The 22,302-nt window shown below is 37.4% G+C and overlaps 2 protein-coding genes across 2 annotated transcripts in view; both read left to right on the top strand.

Moving 5' to 3' along the window:
- The window catches only part of LOC107601013 (uncharacterized), a 13,461-nt gene extending 4,836 nt beyond the window's left edge, over nucleotides 1-8,625 (top strand). Inside the window, exons 4-6 of the mRNA XM_016293034.1 lie at nucleotides 7,134-7,229; nucleotides 7,951-8,061; nucleotides 8,205-8,625. Of these exons, the coding sequence (XP_016148520.1) occupies nucleotides 7,134-7,229; nucleotides 7,951-8,061; nucleotides 8,205-8,336 (339 nt within the window). The 3' untranslated portion in view covers nucleotides 8,337-8,625. The remainder of the gene's footprint in view (nucleotides 1-7,133; nucleotides 7,230-7,950; nucleotides 8,062-8,204) is intronic.
- A 20-nt stretch (nucleotides 8,626-8,645) lies between these two features.
- LOC107601003 (zinc finger protein ZFMSA12A-like) overlaps nucleotides 8,646-22,302 on the top strand; it is a 19,290-nt gene continuing 5,633 nt past the window's right edge. The window contains exon 1 of the mRNA XM_016293012.1: nucleotides 8,646-8,717. Within this exon, the coding sequence (XP_016148498.1) occupies nucleotides 8,687-8,717 (31 nt within the window). The 5' untranslated portion in view covers nucleotides 8,646-8,686. The remainder of the gene's footprint in view (nucleotides 8,718-22,302) is intronic.

Raw genomic sequence — 22,302 nt, 5'->3', positions numbered from 1 at the left:
TTTTCATTTATTTACTTATAAAGCACAAATAAACACAACAAGAATTGACCACTGTGCTGTCCAGAAGAAAAAGGTAAAATAGAAAAAAAAATAATAATACAATAAATATACATTAAAAAGAGACCAAGAATTAGTCTATAATTTATTAAATGCAAGGGTAAACAGATGAGACTGTAACTTAGATTTAAAATCATATACTGTACATAATATGCAGATCTCACAGATAAGGGAAGACTGTTCAATAGCCTAGGACTGGCTACTGCAAACGCACAGTCATCTTTCAACTTCAGTCTTGGTCTTGGATATGACAGAGTAATACTGTCTGAGGATCGCAAACATCTGGCTGACTTATTTACTTTTACAAGATCTGACAAATAAGAAGGTGCCAGACCATTTAAGGACTTAAAAACAAACAACAGAATTCGCACTATAACGCACTGGCAACCAATTCAGAGACATTAAAATCGGAGTAATGTGTTCTCGCTTACGAACCCCTTTTAAAAATCTAGCTGCAGCATTTGAACCATTTGAAGCCGTGACATGGAGGATTGGGGTAGTCCTTGTATACAAGGAGTTACAATAGTCCAAACGTGATAAAACAAAAGCATGTATGACTCTTTCAAAAAGATTTAACTTTTGACAGAAGTTTAAGATGGAAAAAGCATGACTTGACTACTAAGTTGATATGTTGGTCAAACTTAAGGGAGGAATCAAAAAGAACTCCCAAATTTTTCTCAGTTGTTTTGATATAAGAGTTTAGATTACCACAATTAAAATTTGGTTTTCCATTACCCAAGGACAATTGCTTCCGTCTTACCCTCATTTAAATGCAAAAAAATATAAATATATGGTAAAATATGGCAGACCACTCACCCACTCCTATTTTATAATTGTTGCTTTGAAATGAGACCGCTATGATGATGTATGCAGCCAACAAATGCGACCTCTGGAGTTGCGCAGCCTTTGAAGTAAAAAAACTTAATATTTTCACAATAACTTGCGCACAATACTGCTAAAGTTACAAATTTTCAAAATGTGAAATGTCGGTTAAATTTTTCACTGTCAGCTTTTAAGTGCATGCTTAAAAATGTCCTGTTTTCATAAAGTATATTTTTCTTAATTATTCATTGTTGTGTATAAATAATGTTGTCCTAGACCAGAGTTCATATATTGCAAAGAACACTTGAAGATATAGTTAACTTTAAAACTTAGATGCTGTGCATCATGTATTATTCGTTTTATGTTTTGTTTATGTTCACTATAATTTATCTTTTAGATGATTCTTGAGATGTGTCGAGGTGAGCTCCCAGCAGACCTTCATACTGTCAAATCACACATTCACCAAATTCAGACTGCTGATTTATTGAAGGTATGTCAAGTCTGGATGTTTTTTAATCTATTGCACATCTATTTGTTTTTATATATATTAAATCCAAATAAAATATAACAAATGTTGTGTAATATAACTTGTGTTAGTTTGTTTGCTGGTTTTTATTGTATTTGTTATACTTGTATTTTTTTAATGGTTTTTGCCATGAAAATAGCCTATGATGATGAGATGGCATTAAATAAAAATATAATACTACTACTACTACAAATAAAATATAATTTTAATAAAACTGTGATGAAGCACTCAAAATTGCACTGTACACCTGCTTTCGCAAGATGATTCAGATTAATATCAGAATTATCTGATTATGTATTTCTATTATGATTAAATATAGTCATTTTTTTGTTAAGCGGCACAAAAATAGAACTGATTTCCTGATTAAATTATATTAAGTGATAAATCAAGGTGTCTGTGGACCCTTAAAGTCCTAATTTAAAAATAGGGTGTTAAATAAAATTGGTATTAAAATGTCTTAAATCCATGTTTCAGAGATCTTAACTGCAACTGAACTGACTCAGCAGTAAAGATTTAGATTTTATTTTCACTTGCTTTTTGTGTGCTTGGCACATCATATGGTGTTTTGCTGTGCAACTGCAATTTCCATGCCGGTTTCAACTCGATCCAAGATGGCACCAAAAAAAAAAGACAGCTGTGTTGCAAGCTTTGACAATACATGGCTTTGGTTGTTTGGCTACAAATGCTCTTGTTTTTCCTACTGGAAGTTTCAACACTTTTGGAAATTGGTTCTTCTGTTGCTCATCACAAACCAGACTTTGTGTTCCTCTATACCAGTCCTTTGTTTACAAACATATCATCGGAGACCTTATATAGATTGTCCAGCTGCAAATTCAAAAATGCAAAAGGAGAGCCGACCCCATCATGTCAGTACCTCCGGTCCTAGACTGGGACATGTTCTGGAAGTGTTTCAGTTATTTTCTCAGTAAATCTATCAGAGCAAACAAGCGTCAGCACATAGGCAAATTGGAGTCAAATCCACCAACACTAGAAGCTTGTAGCATGGAATAAGCAACATAACGGACTGTGATCTTTGCTGTGAACACTGCTGTAACTCCTCTGGACAAGCTCAAGACCACTTTTGCTCACATTGAGAGCAAAGCTGCCCTCAACAGTGCTTAGAACAATGCCACCCTCATGGAGAAAGCTTTTGCAGGCAAAGCTTCCTAGCCAATGTAACCTGAAGCGGGTGAATATCCACAAAGCCACAGGTCCAAAATGCATTCCCTTCTCTGTCCTCTGAGCATTTGAGACCCAGTTGGCTGGTGTTTTCAGACATATTCAACCCCTCTCTTTCCTTGTCTGCAGTCATGCTTCAAAATATTCACTCTTGTGCCTGCCCCGAAGCAATCTAAAATCATATACTTAGATGACTGTCACTCTGTCACTCTGACAAATTTCCTTTCTCAGGTGATAAGAATGATAAATTGATTAAGAATTTCCTCAGCACTGGAGAAAACACAGAAACACAGGAAACTCCTCTTTCTCAATTTCTGCAAGAGGAAGGAACTAGTTGCGAACTTTACGTGACTGAACAGCGAGTATATTCCTATAAACAAAACACAATTGACGAGGGTCAGGAGCTTCAAATTACTCAGTGTACACATCATTGAGGATCTCATGTGGTCAAAACAAAGTGACCACCAGCACCTCTTCTTCTTGCTATCATTCTACACATGCTGTAAAGAGAATCCTGACTGGCCACATCACTATCTGGTAATGGGAATGGAACTGCTCTCAACCGCAAAGTACTGTAGAGGGTATTACACATTTTTTTTTTTCCATTTAAGGTTCAGTTATGAGTACAACCAAGCGGCAACCTTCCGGTCTCTCTTGAAACCAACACGGAAGTGACTAAAACTGCAATTCATCGACTGACCGCTAGAGTCTGGCTCCAAAAGGAAGTCAATCCCATAGACCCCCCCATGTTAAAATGCCTGACTTTACAGCAGAAAAAAATATTTTACAGCCTGGTACAAAAAGTGGTTTTGGTCTATATAGCTAATTTTGCCCTTCATGACCGATGTGAAGGGGGTGAATTTTTTTTATAATTCATCCATTTAAATTATATTAAGCCTTAATGTTCTGCATAATTAAGGGCGTGGCCACTTGAGTGGCAGGTGGATTACTGCTGCTGTCACTACTGTCGAGCTAGGTGGGCGTGGTTTCAGCAACCAGGTTCACCCATGTCCTGCCTCTTTGCCCATTTTCGATTATCCGGGAGTGACTTGCTGCCAAGATGACGCTAGCCAGTGCTGCCCACTTTGGGGTTCAAAAATGCTCTTCAGCAGGGGTGTGGACTCGAGTCACTTGACTCGAGACTTGACTCGGACTCGAGTCCCAAATTTGATGACTTGCGACTCTACATAATTAAAGAAGACTTGAGACTCGACTTAGACTTTGACAGCAAGGACTCGAGACTTGACTTGGAGCCCTGTGACTCGGAAAGACTTTATGATCAGCTCAAAGTCGTTATAGAAGCGTCCCTGCAGCATGCTTGCGCTTGATTGGCAACAAGCCAGAGACTGCGTTCAGGGAGTGCTGGATATATAGGCTAGTAAAAATTAATGGAGTAATAGCATAACTTACGACAAAAGAACAGAGATAATAAAAATAACAAATTACATGATTCGTCTAGTAGCGATCTCCGCTCGTGAAAAGCTCTGCCCTGTCCGTTTGATCGCCGCCCAGCAGACACACGGAGCGGGCATGATAAACTTCACTGGTGCTCGCCTCATTATCACTGTGACCGCTGCTGTTAAATATTCCTCACTTCTTCTGTTTGTCCAACACCGAGGTGCACCAAGAGTGACGGATCCGCGTCCCGCCACGACCCTCGCACTCTGCCAACTCGATGTGCTTTCATTTTTATTTGTAATAAACATCTCTCTGAGACCTGTTTTTTTCAGATCTCCACTGTTTTTGTTCGATCAGTTACATATTTTAATTGCATGTGGGTTTTTTAAAATTTAAACCTCCATTAACCCTTAAATGCATGACTGTTTCGCCAATCTTTGTTACATATTAGGGTCTTTAGCGACCCGGACCTATATACAGCACGGATGGATCTTTAACTGCTGCAAAAGCAAAAAAAACTCTCTTGATATTTTAAGAACAATTACAGATTGCATTACATCTGCCTCATATTCACGATCTCAACCATATTCTCAAAACTATCGTTTTCAATGACTTCATATTCAATATTTTGTTCACTGGCAGCTTATTCACCACATCCAGCATCAAATGACAGTGACATTTATATTTCATTGCGTATAATTGCTCTGCAGTAAAGCCATTCAAATCACTTCAATTTTTGCTAATGATATCCGTTTGTTTTATGCCTACGCTAATTATGAGTGAAACGCCACGTCATTATTGTGTATCAAACAGTGCCACCTTGAGGAAAAAAGATGCATTGCACATATTGAGTCATCAGATATGTAAATATAGTTGTGCAGGAAAAAATACTTACACATTTACATACCTCGGGTCTCTAGCGCCCCTATACACTTTTTAAAAAAAATTAATCAGAAAACTGGTATTCTTTTATATTTTACTATTTTATTTCTTGTTATATTGTTTATAATTAATAGATTGAGGAATACTAAGAAAGTTGATGTCTAACTTAAAAAAATTAAGGAGGGAGAGGGTAGAGAATTATGTCCCGGGTCGCTAAAGACCCAAGGTATGCATTTAAGTGTTAAGTTTAAAGTTAATCCATAATTGAGATATAAGTCTGAGTTTAAAGTTATGGTGCAACAGGATTAAAGATAATATAAAATATAACTTAAATATAATATAACTTATTATAAAATATAAATATAACTTAAATCCGATCAAAATGATGGGTTAAAAATTTAAATTTTCCTTGTGGATTTTCCTTATGGGCAAGGAAGCGATTTTCTTCACCTTGCAAAGTATGTTGCAGTTGTTATTTCTATGAAATTATGTTGTCTTTGCTATTCTGTTACTAATAAAATAGTTTTTTTCACTGCTTATCCTATTTTGGCACAATCCCTAAATTGAACTTGAGCAGTTTTACTAAGGGCACCCATCTCACAAGAAATGTAACTATGTCAAACATATTCTACCTGCCTTCCTGATATAAATTACTATGAATTTGATATGGTAATTAATACTGAGACACTAATTTGGGCAAAAAGCACTAATGACTTGTTTAAGACTTGAATCTTAAAGCTGAGGACTTGCAACTCGACTTGGACTTGCCTGTCTTGACTCGGGACTTGACTTGAGACTTGAATGCAAAGACTCGAGACTTACTTGTGACTTGCAAAACAATGACTTGGTCCCACCTCTGCTCTTCAGAAACCAACGGGTGACGTCACAGACATTACTTCCATGTTTTATACAGTCAATGAGTACAACAGATGACCGTTTCCCTCTCTAAAAGGCGGCTGTTCAATCAGTGTTGGAATTAATGTAAACTGAAGGGAGTTGTTCAACTGATTTATCTGAAAGATTGGTGAGATATTGAGCACCGTTGATCTGGGCTCTCTTTCCCCATATTGCTCTGCTGAGGTCAAGGATCTGGGCTTCATACTGGACAGTGACCTAAAGCTGAACAAACAAATTAATTCTACTGTGAGTGCTAGCTTCTACCATCTGCGAAGATTATCAAAAGTTAAACCCTTCCTAAGCAGGAAGAGTTTTGAGATTGTCATTCATGCTTTAATTTCTTTGCGACTTGACTACTGCAACTCGCTATATTATGGGCTGCCTGTCTCATCTATTCATCGTCTGCAACTTCTCCAAAACGCGGCTGCTCGTTTGCTCACAGGCAGTCGCAGAAGGAATCACATCACACCTATCTTGCGTTCATTGCACTGGTTACCGATTAATTATTGCATCCAATTCAAAATTGTGCTATTCGTGTACAAAGCTCTAAACAACCTTGCTCCTCCATATCTCTCCGAGTTGATTATAGTACACAATCCAGCTAGATCACTCAGATCACAGACTAAGCATCGGCTTTTGGTTCCCAGAGCTAGATTGAAATGCAGGGGTGACAGAGCCTTTGCTGTTGCTGGCCCCAAGCTATGGAACAATTTGCCATTATCCATCAGAATAGCTTCTTCAGTGTCTGAGTTTAAAAGTCTTTTAAAAACGTATCTTTTTTCCCATGCTTTCAATGTTTTGTGACTGTGGTTTTCTAATGGCGTGTTTACTCTATTGTGTGATTGGATCAATGTAACTGTGTACAGCACTTTGGTATACTAAGGTTGTTTTAAAGTGCTTTATAAATAAATTGAACATTGAACATATATTGTTAACTTCTTACTGTACAACAAAAGGAAGAAACAAGTGTAATAAAATACATTTAATTAACAAAGGATAAACAAGAGTAATTAACAACTACTAAATGAATACCATGAATGACAAAGGAATAAAATGCATATGGCAGGGATACGTTATCTTGTGGGAAGATAAACTGTTGCTTCTCTGAAACTAATATAGTGAAGAACGTTAGTATGCATCAAACAAATAAATGAAAGGTAATGTCTAGACTATGTATCTAAGCTTTTCCTACAGCATTTACTAGTAGATGCTCTTTTAAGTTGTCTTGAGTTTACTTTTTTTGTTTTTTTGTGAATTTTGAGTTATGTCCATTAAAATTTGTTTTACACAAATTGGTGTACATCACATTTGCTACCATTAAACTTCATTTATGTTGGCATTAATGTTATTTATGTAATTTTCCTGTCCACAGGTGAGTGACACAGACATGGAGAGTTTACAAGAGAGCGTACTTCAACTTGTCCTGAGCTTGCTAGAGGACTCCATGAAAAGAGAATACTTCTTTCAGGTCAGTGTCTTTAAGATCCATTAAAAAAAATAGAAATGTATTGCAGATACATTACAGAATAAATATGAAATCTTCCAGAAGAAAAAAACACACATATCTAGACATGTATGTGATGTATGTGTGCTATCAAGATATATCAGAGGATGTTGTTATATGTAGAGTGATAGGAAATGCATTGACCTGTGAATCAAGTTAAGGCTCTTTCTCACCAAACACAAAGTTAGCTAATGTGTGCACAGTAAAATTTGGTTATCCAGGGTCAGCAGTACTAAATAAAGTGAGATTAAATCCATAAAATATTGTTTTATTGATTATTGTATGTTATTTTTTTCAGGAGCTGTGTGTAATAACATGTAATTGCAAAAAAGGAGATAATATGGAGATAAAATGGGAAATAAACCCATGACCCTGGCATTGCTAGAATATGATACATGTAACTTTGCTTTGTCTATGGGTGAATGTTCGTTCCCAGTAAGAATATGATTTTTTTGAGACTTCTCTTGCACTTTGAAGTGAAGTCTGCAGTCTTTATGTCAGAGACTTGAAAACACGTCAAAGACATTAGATGTTTTTGAAGTCCAGCCTGGACCAGAAATGCTATATTTGATTTGAGAGTGGCTGTGGAAGTCGCAAAAAAATAATTGGCCATTTTTTTTAATTTTTTAATTTTTAGATAGGTTTGCATGAAAACTTTAGATGAAAGACAGTTTTTGTATTTCAGGAAGTATTTCCAGTCGAGTACGGTCCTGACTTTGACAAAGCACTGCAAGTCCTTGTTGGATTTTTTCTTTCCAGATTGGAGCAACTTCTGCCTGTACCAAACTTCAAACAGGTCTAATGATACATGCTTATCAAATACCTCAACTATATCTAAATGATTCAAGCCAGCTGCTAGTTATTGAGCATTTTTTGTTTATAAAGCATAAATAATTGTTTCTGATTATTTTTCTGAATATTCATTTTCTTTAATTCCAGCTCTCATTGTTGCTCAGCTGTCACCTTGAGGAGCTAGATGCATGTGTGGACTCGGTTTGTAAATCACACAACTTGCTATCCTTGCTGCAGATGGATGTTTGTGGGACTTTGGATAAAAATGGTAAAATTTAGTCCTTGAATGTCGATATCATTCCATATGCTTCAGGTTCCTTTTATCGAACGTTGCTTACTTGGTTAATCAGATACAGTATTTTACAGGATAGCTGGGCACAAACCTAAGACATATACTTCGCCCAGCATGCGGGTTTGAGAAATGTATATACCAGGGCTCCCGACTGCTACTAAAACATTAACATTAAACATTAAACATTAAAATATTAACTTGCGAGTTAAGTTTAAAAAAAAAAAAAAAAAATTTCCCCTAAGTTTTTGCTGAGGTCACCACTGGTGACTATATATATTTAGGCCTACAATGTGTGGACTCGGTTTGTAAATCACACAACTTGCTATCCTTGCTGCAGATGGATGTTTGTGGGACTTTGGATAAAAATGGTAAAATTTAGTCCTTGAATGTCGATATCATTCCATATGCTTCAGGTTCCTTTTATCGAACGTTGCTTACTTGGTTAATCAGATACAGTATTTTACAGGATAGCTGGGCACAAACCTAAGACATATACTTCGCCCAGCATGCGGGTTTGAGAAATGTATATACCAGGGCTCCCGACTGCTACTAAAACAGTCTCATTTGCGTCCAAAAATATTAACTTGCGAGTTAAGTTTAAAAAAAAAAAAAAAAAATTTCCCCTAAGTTTTTGCTGAGGTCACCACTGGTGACTATATATATTTAGGCCTACATGTTATGACTTAAAAAAACATATCCTGATTGTTTTGTGATCACACCTTTTGTTATGTTCATGTATTAAACTGAGACGATGCGCATCAAAGTTTTAGTGGAAAAAAGAGTTTCAAACAGTCCTCATCTCTGCAGCACTGACACACACAGTCTGCTAAACGCAGCTCAGTTGTGCAGCGCAAGAGAGATCGAAATGACGGAGATGTGCAAGTAAAAGTGCACAAAAGCAGTGTCTATTTCATGCTCAACTTGAACAATCTACAACAGGTAAAACTGTCAGCTGTGTGGATATTGGCAATATCGTTAACAATTCTCGTTTATAATCATTACTAATAGAGAATGTGAAGCTGACGTCACGCTGCGTTGAGTTCTGGGAAACTGCTTTGTTTATCCGCCATATTGAGAGGATTGCGCTACCTCGCCGCTATTGAGTTCAGGGCAGTATTTTGATTTTCTGTCTTGATTGTGGAAAATGTCACCATTGTATGTCATTCATGCTGAATCGAGAATTGCAAAAGTAACTCCGATCATTGTTCTGAGAAAACTGGACAATGCAGTGTATTTTTTCGCCTTTTCTATGTCTAAAAATTTGTGGTCGACCGATATAAAACCGATAAGTTTTCGTGTTTGGCCGATGCGTTCGAGGTGGCATGTGCTCACATTCTCCCTCTAGTTCGCTGTTGTCATTAACAGTTCTGTCTAATATGGATAGAAGTCTGTCTAATAATCAGATAGAAAGGTTAAACAAAGGAATTTAAATATATACAAAAAAGTATTATAACGATTGCTTTTATATTATTAGTAATAGAAAAGCAAACATAATACTGTCTCATTTGCCGTCAGCATTCAGTAAATACGCATTTAAATCATTTGAACAAATCTTTGAATGTCTATTAATGAACATTTAATTTCACAAACCTTGCAAACTTAGTCGAATCTAGTTGAGATCTTGTGAAGTGTGCATTTGTATCCTGCATGATCGCGTGTTCTCTGCGTGACGGTCGATCAGAGTTCAGCTTCACTGGAGATGCGCGATCGACAAAATTTAAACTTGTGATTTCAAATTATGCTGCGCTTTATCCATTTGCCCACTGTCATATTCATGTCATTTTCACCGTGTGCTGTATGTAAAATGAGTGTTACCTTGACTTTATTTGAAAAAATATGATTCCCAATGCACACAAACTTCCCAGAATACTGAGTGCTCTGTTGGTTACTTTTTACTTCCTTTTTAATTATATTTTTATTAAATATTTATTTATTTGTAAAAATACTTTGTCGTCTAAAGTATAAGTATGTTTATTTTACAGATTTATTTTTTAATCCATTTTCAAATTATTTCAAATTTCTTAAATATTAATTAAAATAAATAAAATTATATCGGCCATCGGCCACCCTGCTTTCCAAGATATTGGCATCAGCTGTCAAAAAACCAATATCGGTCGACCACTACTAAAAATCATGGAAGCAGGTCGCGGAGATGACAAGAAGAAGCCGGATAGTAAATCTATTAATAATGTCACAGATTAAACCCACAGCCTGTCACTCAATAAAAGAATCATATTGCTGCCTGTTTTTGAAAGTTTTGATTTTGTTTGATCACCTTCGCGAGTATGACTTTCACTTGGCTTGTGAATTAGCAGAACTTGAACAGGGACATTAAAATGCTTAACATAAATAACGCTTCATGTGGCTTAATGTACCAAGACAGTGATAAAGACAAAATTGTAAATCATATACTACATGCAGATACGCACATAAGCCCAAAATGTGAACGCAACATGTTTATTTACACGTTAAGCATTTTCCTATCATATAAAGAATGCTTAATGTACCGGGACAGTGATATTATTAAAGCTGCAAGCAGTATTTATTGGGGTTTAAGCATAGTAAAATGTAGAGAATTGTACTGCAGTGTTTTTGAGGTTTAGTGAAATACCTAGGAACTTAAGGCAAAGTTATAGAGAGCAAAATTTTTTTTACTGTGACCTCGGACTGAGCTTCTACACGTGTACCATGTTTGGTTAAAAATATCTCATTGCAATCAAGAGATATAACATTTTTAGTAAAAGGCAACTGCTATTTCAAATGTTTTGGCGTTCTGTTGCGAACCTGAATCACCAATCAAAATTATTTTGATAACTTTTTGCCATGAGTGTTTCTAGATGATGCATGTTCTCTTTAAATACACTCATCATACATCTTGATGTAGTGAAAAATATTATAAAATACATGTAAATACTATACATGTGCAAACAACAAATAATATACAGTATATACAAATACCACAAAATTCTTGTGACCCAAATTCAATGTGGGGGGAGGTCACAATTTCCCGGATAAAGAAAATGATACCTTGTAACTTTCTTTAAACTCATTAACTCTCAGATTACTTATTGTCTTTCAATAAGCACCAGTGTTGGGCAAGTTACTTCCAAAATGTAATACATTATATATTACTAGTTACTGTCTTTTGAAAGTAATTAGTTACATTATAATATTACTGTCTCTGAATTGTAATGCGTTACACTACTTTTGCGTTACATTTGAGTTACTTTCATCAAAATATCCACAAGTATTACAAAATGCCAAAATGTAGTTTATTGCTGCTCATCCTACATCCAGTGGAGGGTAATGTGGTAGGTCTATATAGCATAAAATTATAAAATCATATTTAGATACTGGTATAAGTCTACATTAATGTTACGTTGTAGCCTAGTTTAGGTTAAACACAGATAAGCACAAGCCGCATTATTACATTCATAAATAACACTGGTAAATAAAGCAAAATGTTATAATATACAAACAATAAACACAATACCTAGCCTAGAACGGTTTCAGAAGAAAACAAGAATGAAAAATATAAGTTGCTAAACAAGCCAAAACTAATTAGGCTGGCTAATTCAATGCGAAACTGAAAGCAAATGGCGTTCTCGCGCAGCCTACCTCTCTCATTCAGCATTAATCCAATTAAATGTGTCCATATTTGCGATGTATTTGAATGCAAAACTATTATTTATTATGTAAACCAGGCTTACTTAACGCTTTTAAAAAACATCCTCTTCACATGAGCAAATGTGTGTTTGGCCCGAGCACAGGCTGAACGGCACGGATTGTAACTACGCAGTACGTGCTATTTAAATTAACCAGTGTATCTATACGTTTGGTTGACTGTATTTTATTCTAATAATGTACAGGCTGCAACGTTTGCAATGTTGTATGTGTGTGCGTGAGGCGCCGGCGCGATTGAACAGCGGAAACAAACAACAAAAAATACTATAAAAAATGTTTGGTCATGCAGATCATTCGAAACTGCAATGTGTTTACTTTTATTTCTGTCATCTCGGTTTCCTTTCCGTGGACTTTCGTAGAGCGCCGCGCCACACAAATAGCCTATGAACCAAACTTTTCGATATCTCTCAGTCTTTTCCTTTCGTTTTGTTAATCTGTTAATTAGGCTATTTAAGTCAAATATTTCGCATATTCATTCATTTTATAGACTATGATTTAATAAAAACAGATTTTGTTATTTTTAGTTACTTATTTTTGTTGCTTGTCTGCGCTCGACAGCCGCCTTTTTTCTCTTCTCCGACCCCGCAGCTCTCTCCGATAACTCATGCAATTTCTCCATGTTGAGAGTTTGGTGTCGCACATATTGCACCTGACTATGCATTCTTATCCTTTTCTCCGACAAACTGAAAATAACAGGAGTGTGTCCATCTCGCAAATGTAGAATCCGTCTCTGCAGTCATCTTAACCATCTAATTCCAGCAACAGGAATTAGACAAACTATTTTACCCGCGGAATTTTTTCTCTGGTGCTGTTTTGCGGTGTTGGTAAATTCACCACTTAATTTTGAGTTAAAATATGTTGTTGTAACTTTGCGTTACTGAGATTGTAACGAGTAATAATATTACCCAAATTTTATTAGTAATGCGTTATATTACTGCGTTACAGCAAAAAGTAATATACGACTGTAATATTATTACTTTTGTAATGCTTTACTCCCAACACTGATAAGCACATATAGGGTAAGTAAATTAAGTAAACATCTGGTATGGCAATAAAGGTTCAGATAGGGATATGTAAAATGGAGGTAAGTATGTTGGTGTTTGTGAAGGATAGTATGGTGAATAACCCATTATGGGCATAGCTGGTGCCCCATAAACCCCTACAGTGTTAACTGCAAATCTGTTGCAGACCTCGCCCTGGAGGTCCATTCAACAGAGTGTTCGATTTTCCACTCTACAGGAGTTCAGGAAGGCAGTTGTGGGCCTTTGGTCTTCCTTTGACTGGTGCCACTCCTGGTTTTGTTTGGAGTAGTTCATAAATTAGCTTGGCTATACATGAAAAATCTTGGATGAAATAACGATAGTAGCTTAGGAAACCAAGGAGTTTCCTTACATCACCGATTGTCTGTGGAATGTGGTTTTTGAGTGAGCGAACTGCTATGGGATCTATTCGCACACCTTTGTCGGATACAAGGCGACCAACATATTGAACCTCGTGGTGGAAGAGCTCACACTTCTCAGGCCTGAGCTTGACCCCATGACGTTGGAGGGCTTGAAGGACTTTGAAGGACGAATTCCTTCCACATGTTCCTCAAAAGACTTGGCATAGCATAGCACGTCATCAAGATATGGAATGCAACATTCATCCCTGAGGGAGTCAAGCATTTCCTCCATGCTGCGCTGGAATGCAGCAGGTGCATTGGACAGGCCAAACGGAATTCTCACCCACTCATAAAGCCCCCAGGGTGTTATAAAGGCTGTCATATGCCTGGACCCTTCAGCTATAAAGCCCTGATGGTAAGCTTTCCCCTGGTCAAGAATGCTGAACCATTTGTATCCCCTAAGGGTGTCAATCAAGTCTTGAATTCTTGGCAGAGGGTCCCTATCTGGTACAGTTTTTTTATTGAGAAGGCGATAATCGATACACAGAAGCAGCGAGCCATCCTTCTTTCTCACACAGACTACTGGGGCAGAATAAGGGGACTTAGACTTCACAATCCAACCTTTGGCCAGTAGATCTTGAATGTAGTCCTTGACTTTGAACAAAGGCTTAGGAACTGATGAGTATGCATGTTGCACTGGTATGTCATCTCTGAGGTTGATTGACATTTGCAGACTTGGGATGCAGCCGATTTCACTTCCATCATGGGCAAAGGCTGAAGACTCTTCATACAACATTTTCCTGACCACTGCCTGCTGGTCCTCATTCAAATGGCTGAGGTCTGCAGGTGGATGCCACAGTGACAAGTTTTCTTCAGTAGCTGAAGCAGTCACGCCCTGGACCCTCACACTACACGTTGTCTTTTCTGGCAGTTCAGCCTCCAGTACCTCATCAATTGACTGGAGATAACCAAGGACTGAGTTACCGGGTAGAGTAATATCGCATGTGGAATTGTTACCAATGGGAACAGAGACATATGGACTTTTGTGGTTCTGAATTTCCAGAAGACCCTCAACTATATCCAGCTGCTCTAAATACACATTGTTCTCCTCTGACTCAAACAGTACTACTGTGTCAAGCTGATCCATGTTGGGTGATATTTTGCACTTCACCCATGCAACCTGTCCTGCTGGGATGACAATGCCACCACGTTTTACTTTCAGTTTACTTCTGGGCTCAGGAGTCTGCACACGGGAAGTTGTGGCCTAATGGTCAGAGAGTCGGACTCGTAACCCAAAGGTTGCGGGTTCGAGTCTCGTACCGGCAGGGATTGTATGTGGGGGGAGTGAATGTACAGTGCTCTCTCCCACCTTCAATACCATGACTGAGGTGCCCTTGAGCAAGGCACCGAACCCCCAACTGCTCCCCGGGTGCCGCAGCAAATAAATGGCTGCCCACTGCTCCGGGTGTGTGTTCACTGCTGTGTGTGTGCACTTTGGATGGGATAAATACAGAGTACTAATTCCGAGTATGGGTCACCATACTTGGCCACATGTCACGTCACTTTTAAAGAAATTCACAAGAGTTTGGACTTTGTCACTTGACACAGCTATTGTCCCAGAGAGTAAAGAGTCTCTCAATTGGCAGATGACTAGAAAAGGAACATTGATTGAGAGGTTGGGGTTATCATTTCCTTGCAAATTAACAGTAATGATGGCCCAAACATCAAATGGAATGAGGTCTCTAGTTGCCTGTCTGTAATTCCCATAAGCTCAGCAAGTGGTCTCACGTCTACATCAGGTAGATACTTGTCTTTCTAGGCACGATCAATTATGCTGACTTGAGCTCCAGTGTCAAGCAAAGCACTTACTTCAAGGCCATTGAGGTTACACTGAGTTAGGGCTTTCCTTCCTATTAAGTTGACAATATTATCATTCTTGGCCCTGGGAGGTGTTAGAATAGAAGTCTGATGATTTTCTCTCTTGTCACTGGATGACTCAACTTTAATGTTGGTAAACGTTCTTCTGTGAGTGTGTTTCACACAATCAGGTTCAGCTTCTGGTATACTGACTGAGTTTTGGGACAATGAAGGCTTGGTCACTGGTTGACCCTTCGCAGTGACCGTTTCTCGTTTCCCTGAAGTCTGTGTTTTTGTAGACATCCTCTAGCCAGATGCCCTGCTTCACCACACAGAAAGCAGTGAGTACAGTTATGTCCAGCTTAAACACATTTCAGGCAGCCATGAGATTTTATTCCTCTTTGTGAAAGTGACTTACTCATAGAGTACTGACCGGTATGTTCGGGTTGTGCCAGCTGTTTTGACTCTCATGGAATCCACCATGCTAGTAAGCGCATCAATTCGAGCTGTCAGTTGTTTGATTGGGTCATTCTTGTTTCTCTGTTCAGGTATCTCATTAAATTCTCTGACAGATTCACTTTCAAGCTGGGCACAGCTTGCAGTGCTTTGCTTAACACGAGTTACTGGACCCAGTCTTCGCACCCTCTCATTCTCGTCGCTGGTGATTTTCATTACACTTCTCAGTATTGCTTCAACTTTAATGGTATGGTTGGACAGCAAGGGTTTTAATTCACTACGGATGTCCTTATATTTGTGCCCCAAGCCTTGGTATATGGTATGTAGGAACACATCCTGAACAGTTGCTAAGCTGTATCTAATATCAGAATTGGTCTGTTTCGCAGCAAAGATAATTTTCTGTTTGAGGCCTATTACCCTGTACAAGAACTGCTGAAGTGTTTCGTTTTCACTCTGTTTTGCACACATTAATTCTTGAAACAAATCTGTACTTCTTTTGTCTCCTAGCTGTGACTGAAGAAAACCTTTTAGCTCCTCGACCATCATATCTTCCTTATTCATCAGCATGCCCTTAAAGCTTCCTGGTTTTATTATTCGAAGAATGCCCCTGATTAATTCTGCTTCACTATAATTCTGTTTGATCCCATCTTCGATTTGTCTACATATGCTGGTGTATATGATATCTGATGCGTAATCACCAATTTGCCCCCCCTGTATCTTGAACTCTCCGTGCTGGAGGTAGGAAAGGTCTCTTAGGGAGATTACTTTCTCTGGTACCAACTGTGTGGTTTTCTCAGGGTGATTGTTATGCTGTGTGGCGTCATTTCTTTGTGTCACAGGTTGTGTCATTGTAGGGTGTTGTGAGACAATGAAGAAGCCTCTTGCTCAGTTCTTCGTAACTTGTATGTAGTATATTCGGGTTAGTGTCTGGGTTTATATTTGCTACTCTAATTTCCCCTGTGTCAGCTACAACTGTAGGTGATGTTAGATAAACAGTGTCTGTAGTGGTGATGTGGTCAGTAGCAATGGACATCTGTGTTGTGGGTATAATGCGTGCATCAACATTAGCATTAGCCTCAACATCATTACATTGATAAACAGGTGCAGCAAAAGTACGGACTTGTTCAATAGAGTTCACAGTCTCTTGCAAAATCAACAGTTCGGTCATACCTTTATCCTCTGACTCTAGTAATTGTGTACTGTACATAAAAGTGTTGATGTATTCGAAGCAACCCCCTTGGTCTGCGGCGTCTAGTTCAGATACGTCCTTTCCTGGCACTGAAACTATGCTTTTGGCAATTTGATACAGTTCAACAGCAGTCAAGGTGAGTATACTCTTTCTGATGTTCCACACCAGGCTCTTCCGTACTTTATCTGACATGATGAATCTTTTTCACAATCCCTCACTTCAGTCACAGCAACCAGCCAGCAGAATGACTCTCTTCACCGACGTTCTCTCGAATACAAGATCACAGCAGCAGCATCCACACCTCAGTGGTCCCAAAGATCAGAAATCACTGGATCAGCTTCCCATGGGCATCAGGAGCTGATCCCGGACATTCAGCAGATGAGAAATGGTCTTTTTCAATAAAAAAGTGAGAGAGACAAGAGTTTGCTGTTAATCAGGCAGTCCTCTGTGTTGTCTGAAGATGCCCAGGGTCGCCACGGCAACTCAAGCTCTCAACTGTCACCCAGGACTTAGAAAATGCAGCTTAGTTCTCTTCAAATACACTCATCATACATCTTGATGTAGTGAAAAATATAATAAAATACATGTAAATACTACACGTGCAAACAACAAATAATATACAGTATTATTTGGTACGTGCTTGAACCTCAAATATAGCTGCAAGCAGCGATTACCGGGGTTCAAGCACTTTAAGGCCTTTATTGAATCTAAACTGTTATGGCCTAGCCCTAGGCCAACCTGAAATTTTGGACTGACATTACAACACATCCATGATGAAGAATATTGCAACACACACATACTCAACCTGAAATGAAAGGGCTTAAATATAATACTTAATACAAAGTAAGCATACTTTCACATGCAAACACATTTTGTTGAAGATATAGAGATTTAAATTAAATAATCGGTAACAAAATGCTTACTGCAAGTCTTGACTTTATAATGCAATTTTCAGGTCTCACTGTAATCATAATTTGGCATAATTGCAAAATGTGATCCCTCAATGTAAATTAAGTGGTAAAGTTTGACAAAATATGATATTGAATGTTATCATAGTGACTTTATAATTTATAGACATGAAGACAAATGACAGACCTGTAAATAGAGCTATATTAGTGAGCAGAATGAGCCAATTAATGGTCTTCTGCTGCCATCTAGTGGTTAAAATGGCAATTCCAGGGATTTTGCCATTCAAATGTGCTGTTTTTCACCTTTTTAACATTTTATTATAGAGGCAACTAATGTCTGAGCACCATAAATTTTGCATGCTTGTCTACAATCATATGACACATGTGCTCACATTTCATGAAGTTGAGCTTTCTTTTAGGATTGATAGGGTTTTGGGTACACTATATCAAGGCCATATAATTAAATAGCCCTGTTATAGCTGTCCAAATGCAAATGTTCAATTTTTTTTTATAATTATTGACCTAGAGTCTAAAGAATTGTACTGCAGTGAGTTTATTGGTTTTGAGTTTAAAACCTAGGACTAGTTCACAAAAGTAGGTTTTTAAAATAATCTAAAATATTTAATGAACAGTTTAATTGACAGCATTGGTCCCAGAGGCAAAGTTGTTCAGAATAAGGAGGTCTATCATATGATATGACGATTTAGTGTTTGTGTGAATATATGAAACTTTTAAGCAATTTGAGGTCATTTACTATAGCAATATTGTGTTTTTGAGGCCTTTTTTCTGTTATAGCGCCACCTATGGTCCGATCTCTGTACAACTTTGCATGCTTGTTAAGTGTCTTCTGTTACATGTTTTCACCAAGTTTTGTAAAGTTTTGAGTTTTCGTTTAGGGTATATAGGCTTTTGGACATATTTAGCCACGCCCCTTTTATAAATGACCCCATTATATCTAACTAAATGACAAAATTCAATTTTGTTTGATTTTTATTGATCTAGAGAGTCCAGAGAATTGCGCTGCAGTGGTTTGATCGAGATTGAATGAAAAATCTAGGACTAGTCCGCAAAAGTAGGTTTTCAACATAATTGAGAATATTTAATGAACGATTTGATTGACATCATTAGTCCCAGAGGCAAAGTTGTTCAGAATGAGGAGAGCTATCATATGATATGAAGATCTAGTGCTAGTGTAAATATATGAACCTTTTTTGCAATTTGAGGTCATTTTCTATAGAAATATTGTGTTTTTGAGGCCTTTTTTCTGTTATAGCGCAACCTATAGTCCGATCTCTGTACAACTTTGCATGCTTGTTAAGTGTCTTCCGTTACATGTTTTCACCAAGTTTTGTAAAGTTTTGAGTTTTCGTTTAGGGTATATAGGCTTTTGGACATATTTAGCCACACCCCTTTTATAAATGACTCCGTTATATCTAACTAAATGACAAAATTCAATTTTGTTTGATAATTATTGATCTAGAGAGTCCAGAGAATTGCGCTGCAATGGTTTGATCGAGATTGAATGAAAAATCTAGGACTAGTCCGCAAAAGTAGGTTTTCAACATAATTGAGAATATTTAATGAACGATTTGATTGACATCATTAGTCCCAGAGGCAAAGTTGTTCAGAATGAGGAGATCTATCATATGATATGAAGATCTAGTGCTAGTGTAAATATATGAACCTTTTTTGCAATTTGAGGTCATTTTCTAAAGAAATATTGTGTTTTTGAGGCCTTTTTAACTGTTATGATTCAACCTCCATAAAACTTTGCTTGGTTGTTAAGATTCATCTGACACATGCTTTCTTGAAGTTTCGTATAGTTTTGAGTTTTCGATTAGGTTTTATAGGTGTTTGGGTATATTTAACCACGCCCTTTTTCTAAATGACCGCGTTATAGGTAACCGAAGGACAAAATTCTAAATGTATTTGATAATTATTTATCTAGAGAGGCCAGAGAATTGCACTCCAGTGGTTTGATCAAGATTGAGCAAAAAACCTAGGACTAGTTTGCAAAAGTAGGTTTTTAACATAGTTGAGAATACTTAATGAACGATTTGATTGACAGCAATGGTTCTTGAGGCAAAGTTGCTCAATATGCGGAGATCTATCAAATGATATGCATATTGTGTGGATGTGTGAAACACCATGTGATTTTGGAGCCATAAAACTCGTTAGTGCCAACTAGTGGCCGATTTCTTTCAAAATTCTTACAGATCTTTAGGGCCATGAGTTGAACATGCCCACCGAGTTTCATTCTGATCGACCTCTGTTAACCTTGTCTAATAGGTGATTAAATTTCTTTGGCCAATGGCCTTTGGCCATGTTTTTTTAGATACGTGAATGTCCTCATAGACACTTGTGCCACTTTGGACAAAGACCATACCAATTTTCAAGTCGATCAGAGCAACGGTTGCCTAGTTATAGCCGTTTTAGTTTTTTCCATCTTATAGCGCCACCAAGTAGCAGAGCTGTGCAATATTTTTTATTTGACCAAAGATTAAGCTCTTGCACATGTGTACCGAGTTTGGTGAAGATATCTCATTCCGTTCAGGAGTTATAGCCATTTTAGTGAAAGTAGCCCCACCCCTAACGGACGTTTAGGCGTGCCTTTGCGACCGTGAGTCAAAAGTTAACTTTTTTTTTTGTTGATAATTATTGATATTCACTGTCCAGAGAATATTTCTGCAGTGGTTAAGTTCTGATTGGGTGAAGAACCTAGGACTAGTTCGCAAAAGTAGGTTTTGAATTTACTTCAAAATGGTAGGAAAACAGGACCTCGTAGAGCAAATCTGACTTTCTACACTTTTCTTCGTTTTGACCCAAGGATTCTGAAAGTATGAAGTTTTGAGCCTATGACAAACGATCTAGGAGTTATGAGCAGTTTTGCGTTTTTGATCGCTGTAGTGCCCCCCATTGGCCGATTGGGGCGAGTCTTTGCATCTGAGTAGCGAGCATGACTAATCCATCTGACCAAGTTTCAGCTCTCTAGGCCTTACGATTTGGTCTGCACGATCAGTTTTAGCGCGGAATAATAATAATAAAAATCCTAACAAATACAATAGGATTTCAGCACTACGTGCTGGAACCCCTAATAATAAAAATCCTAACAATTACAATAGGGTTTCAGCGCTACGCGCTTGAACCCCTAATAAAAATCCTAACAATTACAATAGGCTTTCAGCGCTACACGCTTGAATCCCTAATTACAAGGCTGTAGAGAACAGTGCACTATTGCAGACTTTTATAGACTGGTTTTAATTACATTATTTTTATAGCTCAGTCGTGAACTAAAGTGGGCTGGTCTAAGGCATGAAACTCCAGGGCTGAAAATGAGTCCCACTCCGGCCCTGAATAGGGGTGTGCGAGTGTTGAGTATTTAGCAAAAATCATACATTAGGCTACGTGAAGTCTAGACTAGTGCAAGTGCGCATTTTAGAGTGTGCATCACAATCACTGCATGATTCAGTCTAGTAAAATGCCTTTAGATTGATCACAAGATTCAAGATATGGGGACAGAAAATGTATATATTTATATCTATATACTATAATAATCTGATTTGCTGCTAGAAAATCATTATTAGTAAACATTTTTTCAGGTTTCTTTGATGAATAGAAAGTTCAGAAGAACAGCATTTATCTGAAATAGAAATCTTTTGTAACATTATTAATGTCTTTATCATCACTTTTGATCCATTTAAAGCATCCTTGCTAAATAAAAGTATTAATTTCTATAATTTCTTTCCAAAAGAAAAAGAAAAAAAGAAATCATACTGACTCCAAGCTTTTGAATGGAATAGTGTATAATGTTACAAAAGTTTTTTTAATTCAGATAAATGCTGATCTTTGGATCTTTCTATTCATCAAAGAATCCTGAAAAAAAAAATTGACTCAACTGTTTTAAATATTGATAATCAGCAAATCGGCATTTTAGAATGATTTCTGGATCATGTAACACTGAAGACTGGAGTAATGATGCTGACAATTCAGCTTTGATCACAGGAATGAGTTACATTTTAAAATATATTCAAATAGAAATGTATTTTAAATAGTAAAAATATTTCAAAATTTTACTGTTTTTGCTGTACTTTGGATCAAATAAATGCAGGCTTGGTGAACAGAAGAGAATTCTTTAAAAAAAAAAACTAAAAAAACATAAAAAATCTTACTGGTTAAAAACTTTTGACTGGTAGTGTAGGCTGATTATTCTTATAGATTGAAACAAATGTGCTTTAGCCAATATAAAGAGTATGAAAAGTACAGTGGCCGAGAGAGCTCAACGCGCTGCAACTTAAGAAAACACATGCAAATTGAAAAAACACCAGCAAATTAGGAAAACATCATCAGTTTGACAACACACGCGCTGCAAATCGTCACAGCACATGCAAATGAAGAAACGCGCTGCAAATAGCACGGACCACAACGGAAATGTTTCAAGGGGACCCAAAAAAGTGACGGACCCGGCTGGGATTTGTTTT

This window comes from Sinocyclocheilus grahami, unplaced genomic scaffold (assembly GCF_001515645.1).
Source record: "Sinocyclocheilus grahami isolate Dianchi unplaced genomic scaffold, SAMN03320097.WGS_v1.1 scaffold296.1, whole genome shotgun sequence".
In the NCBI taxonomy this organism is placed as follows: domain Eukaryota; kingdom Metazoa; phylum Chordata; class Actinopteri; order Cypriniformes; family Cyprinidae; genus Sinocyclocheilus; species Sinocyclocheilus grahami.
Note: the sequence above shows the minus strand (reverse complement) of the source record. Positions and strands in the feature narration are given on the sequence as shown.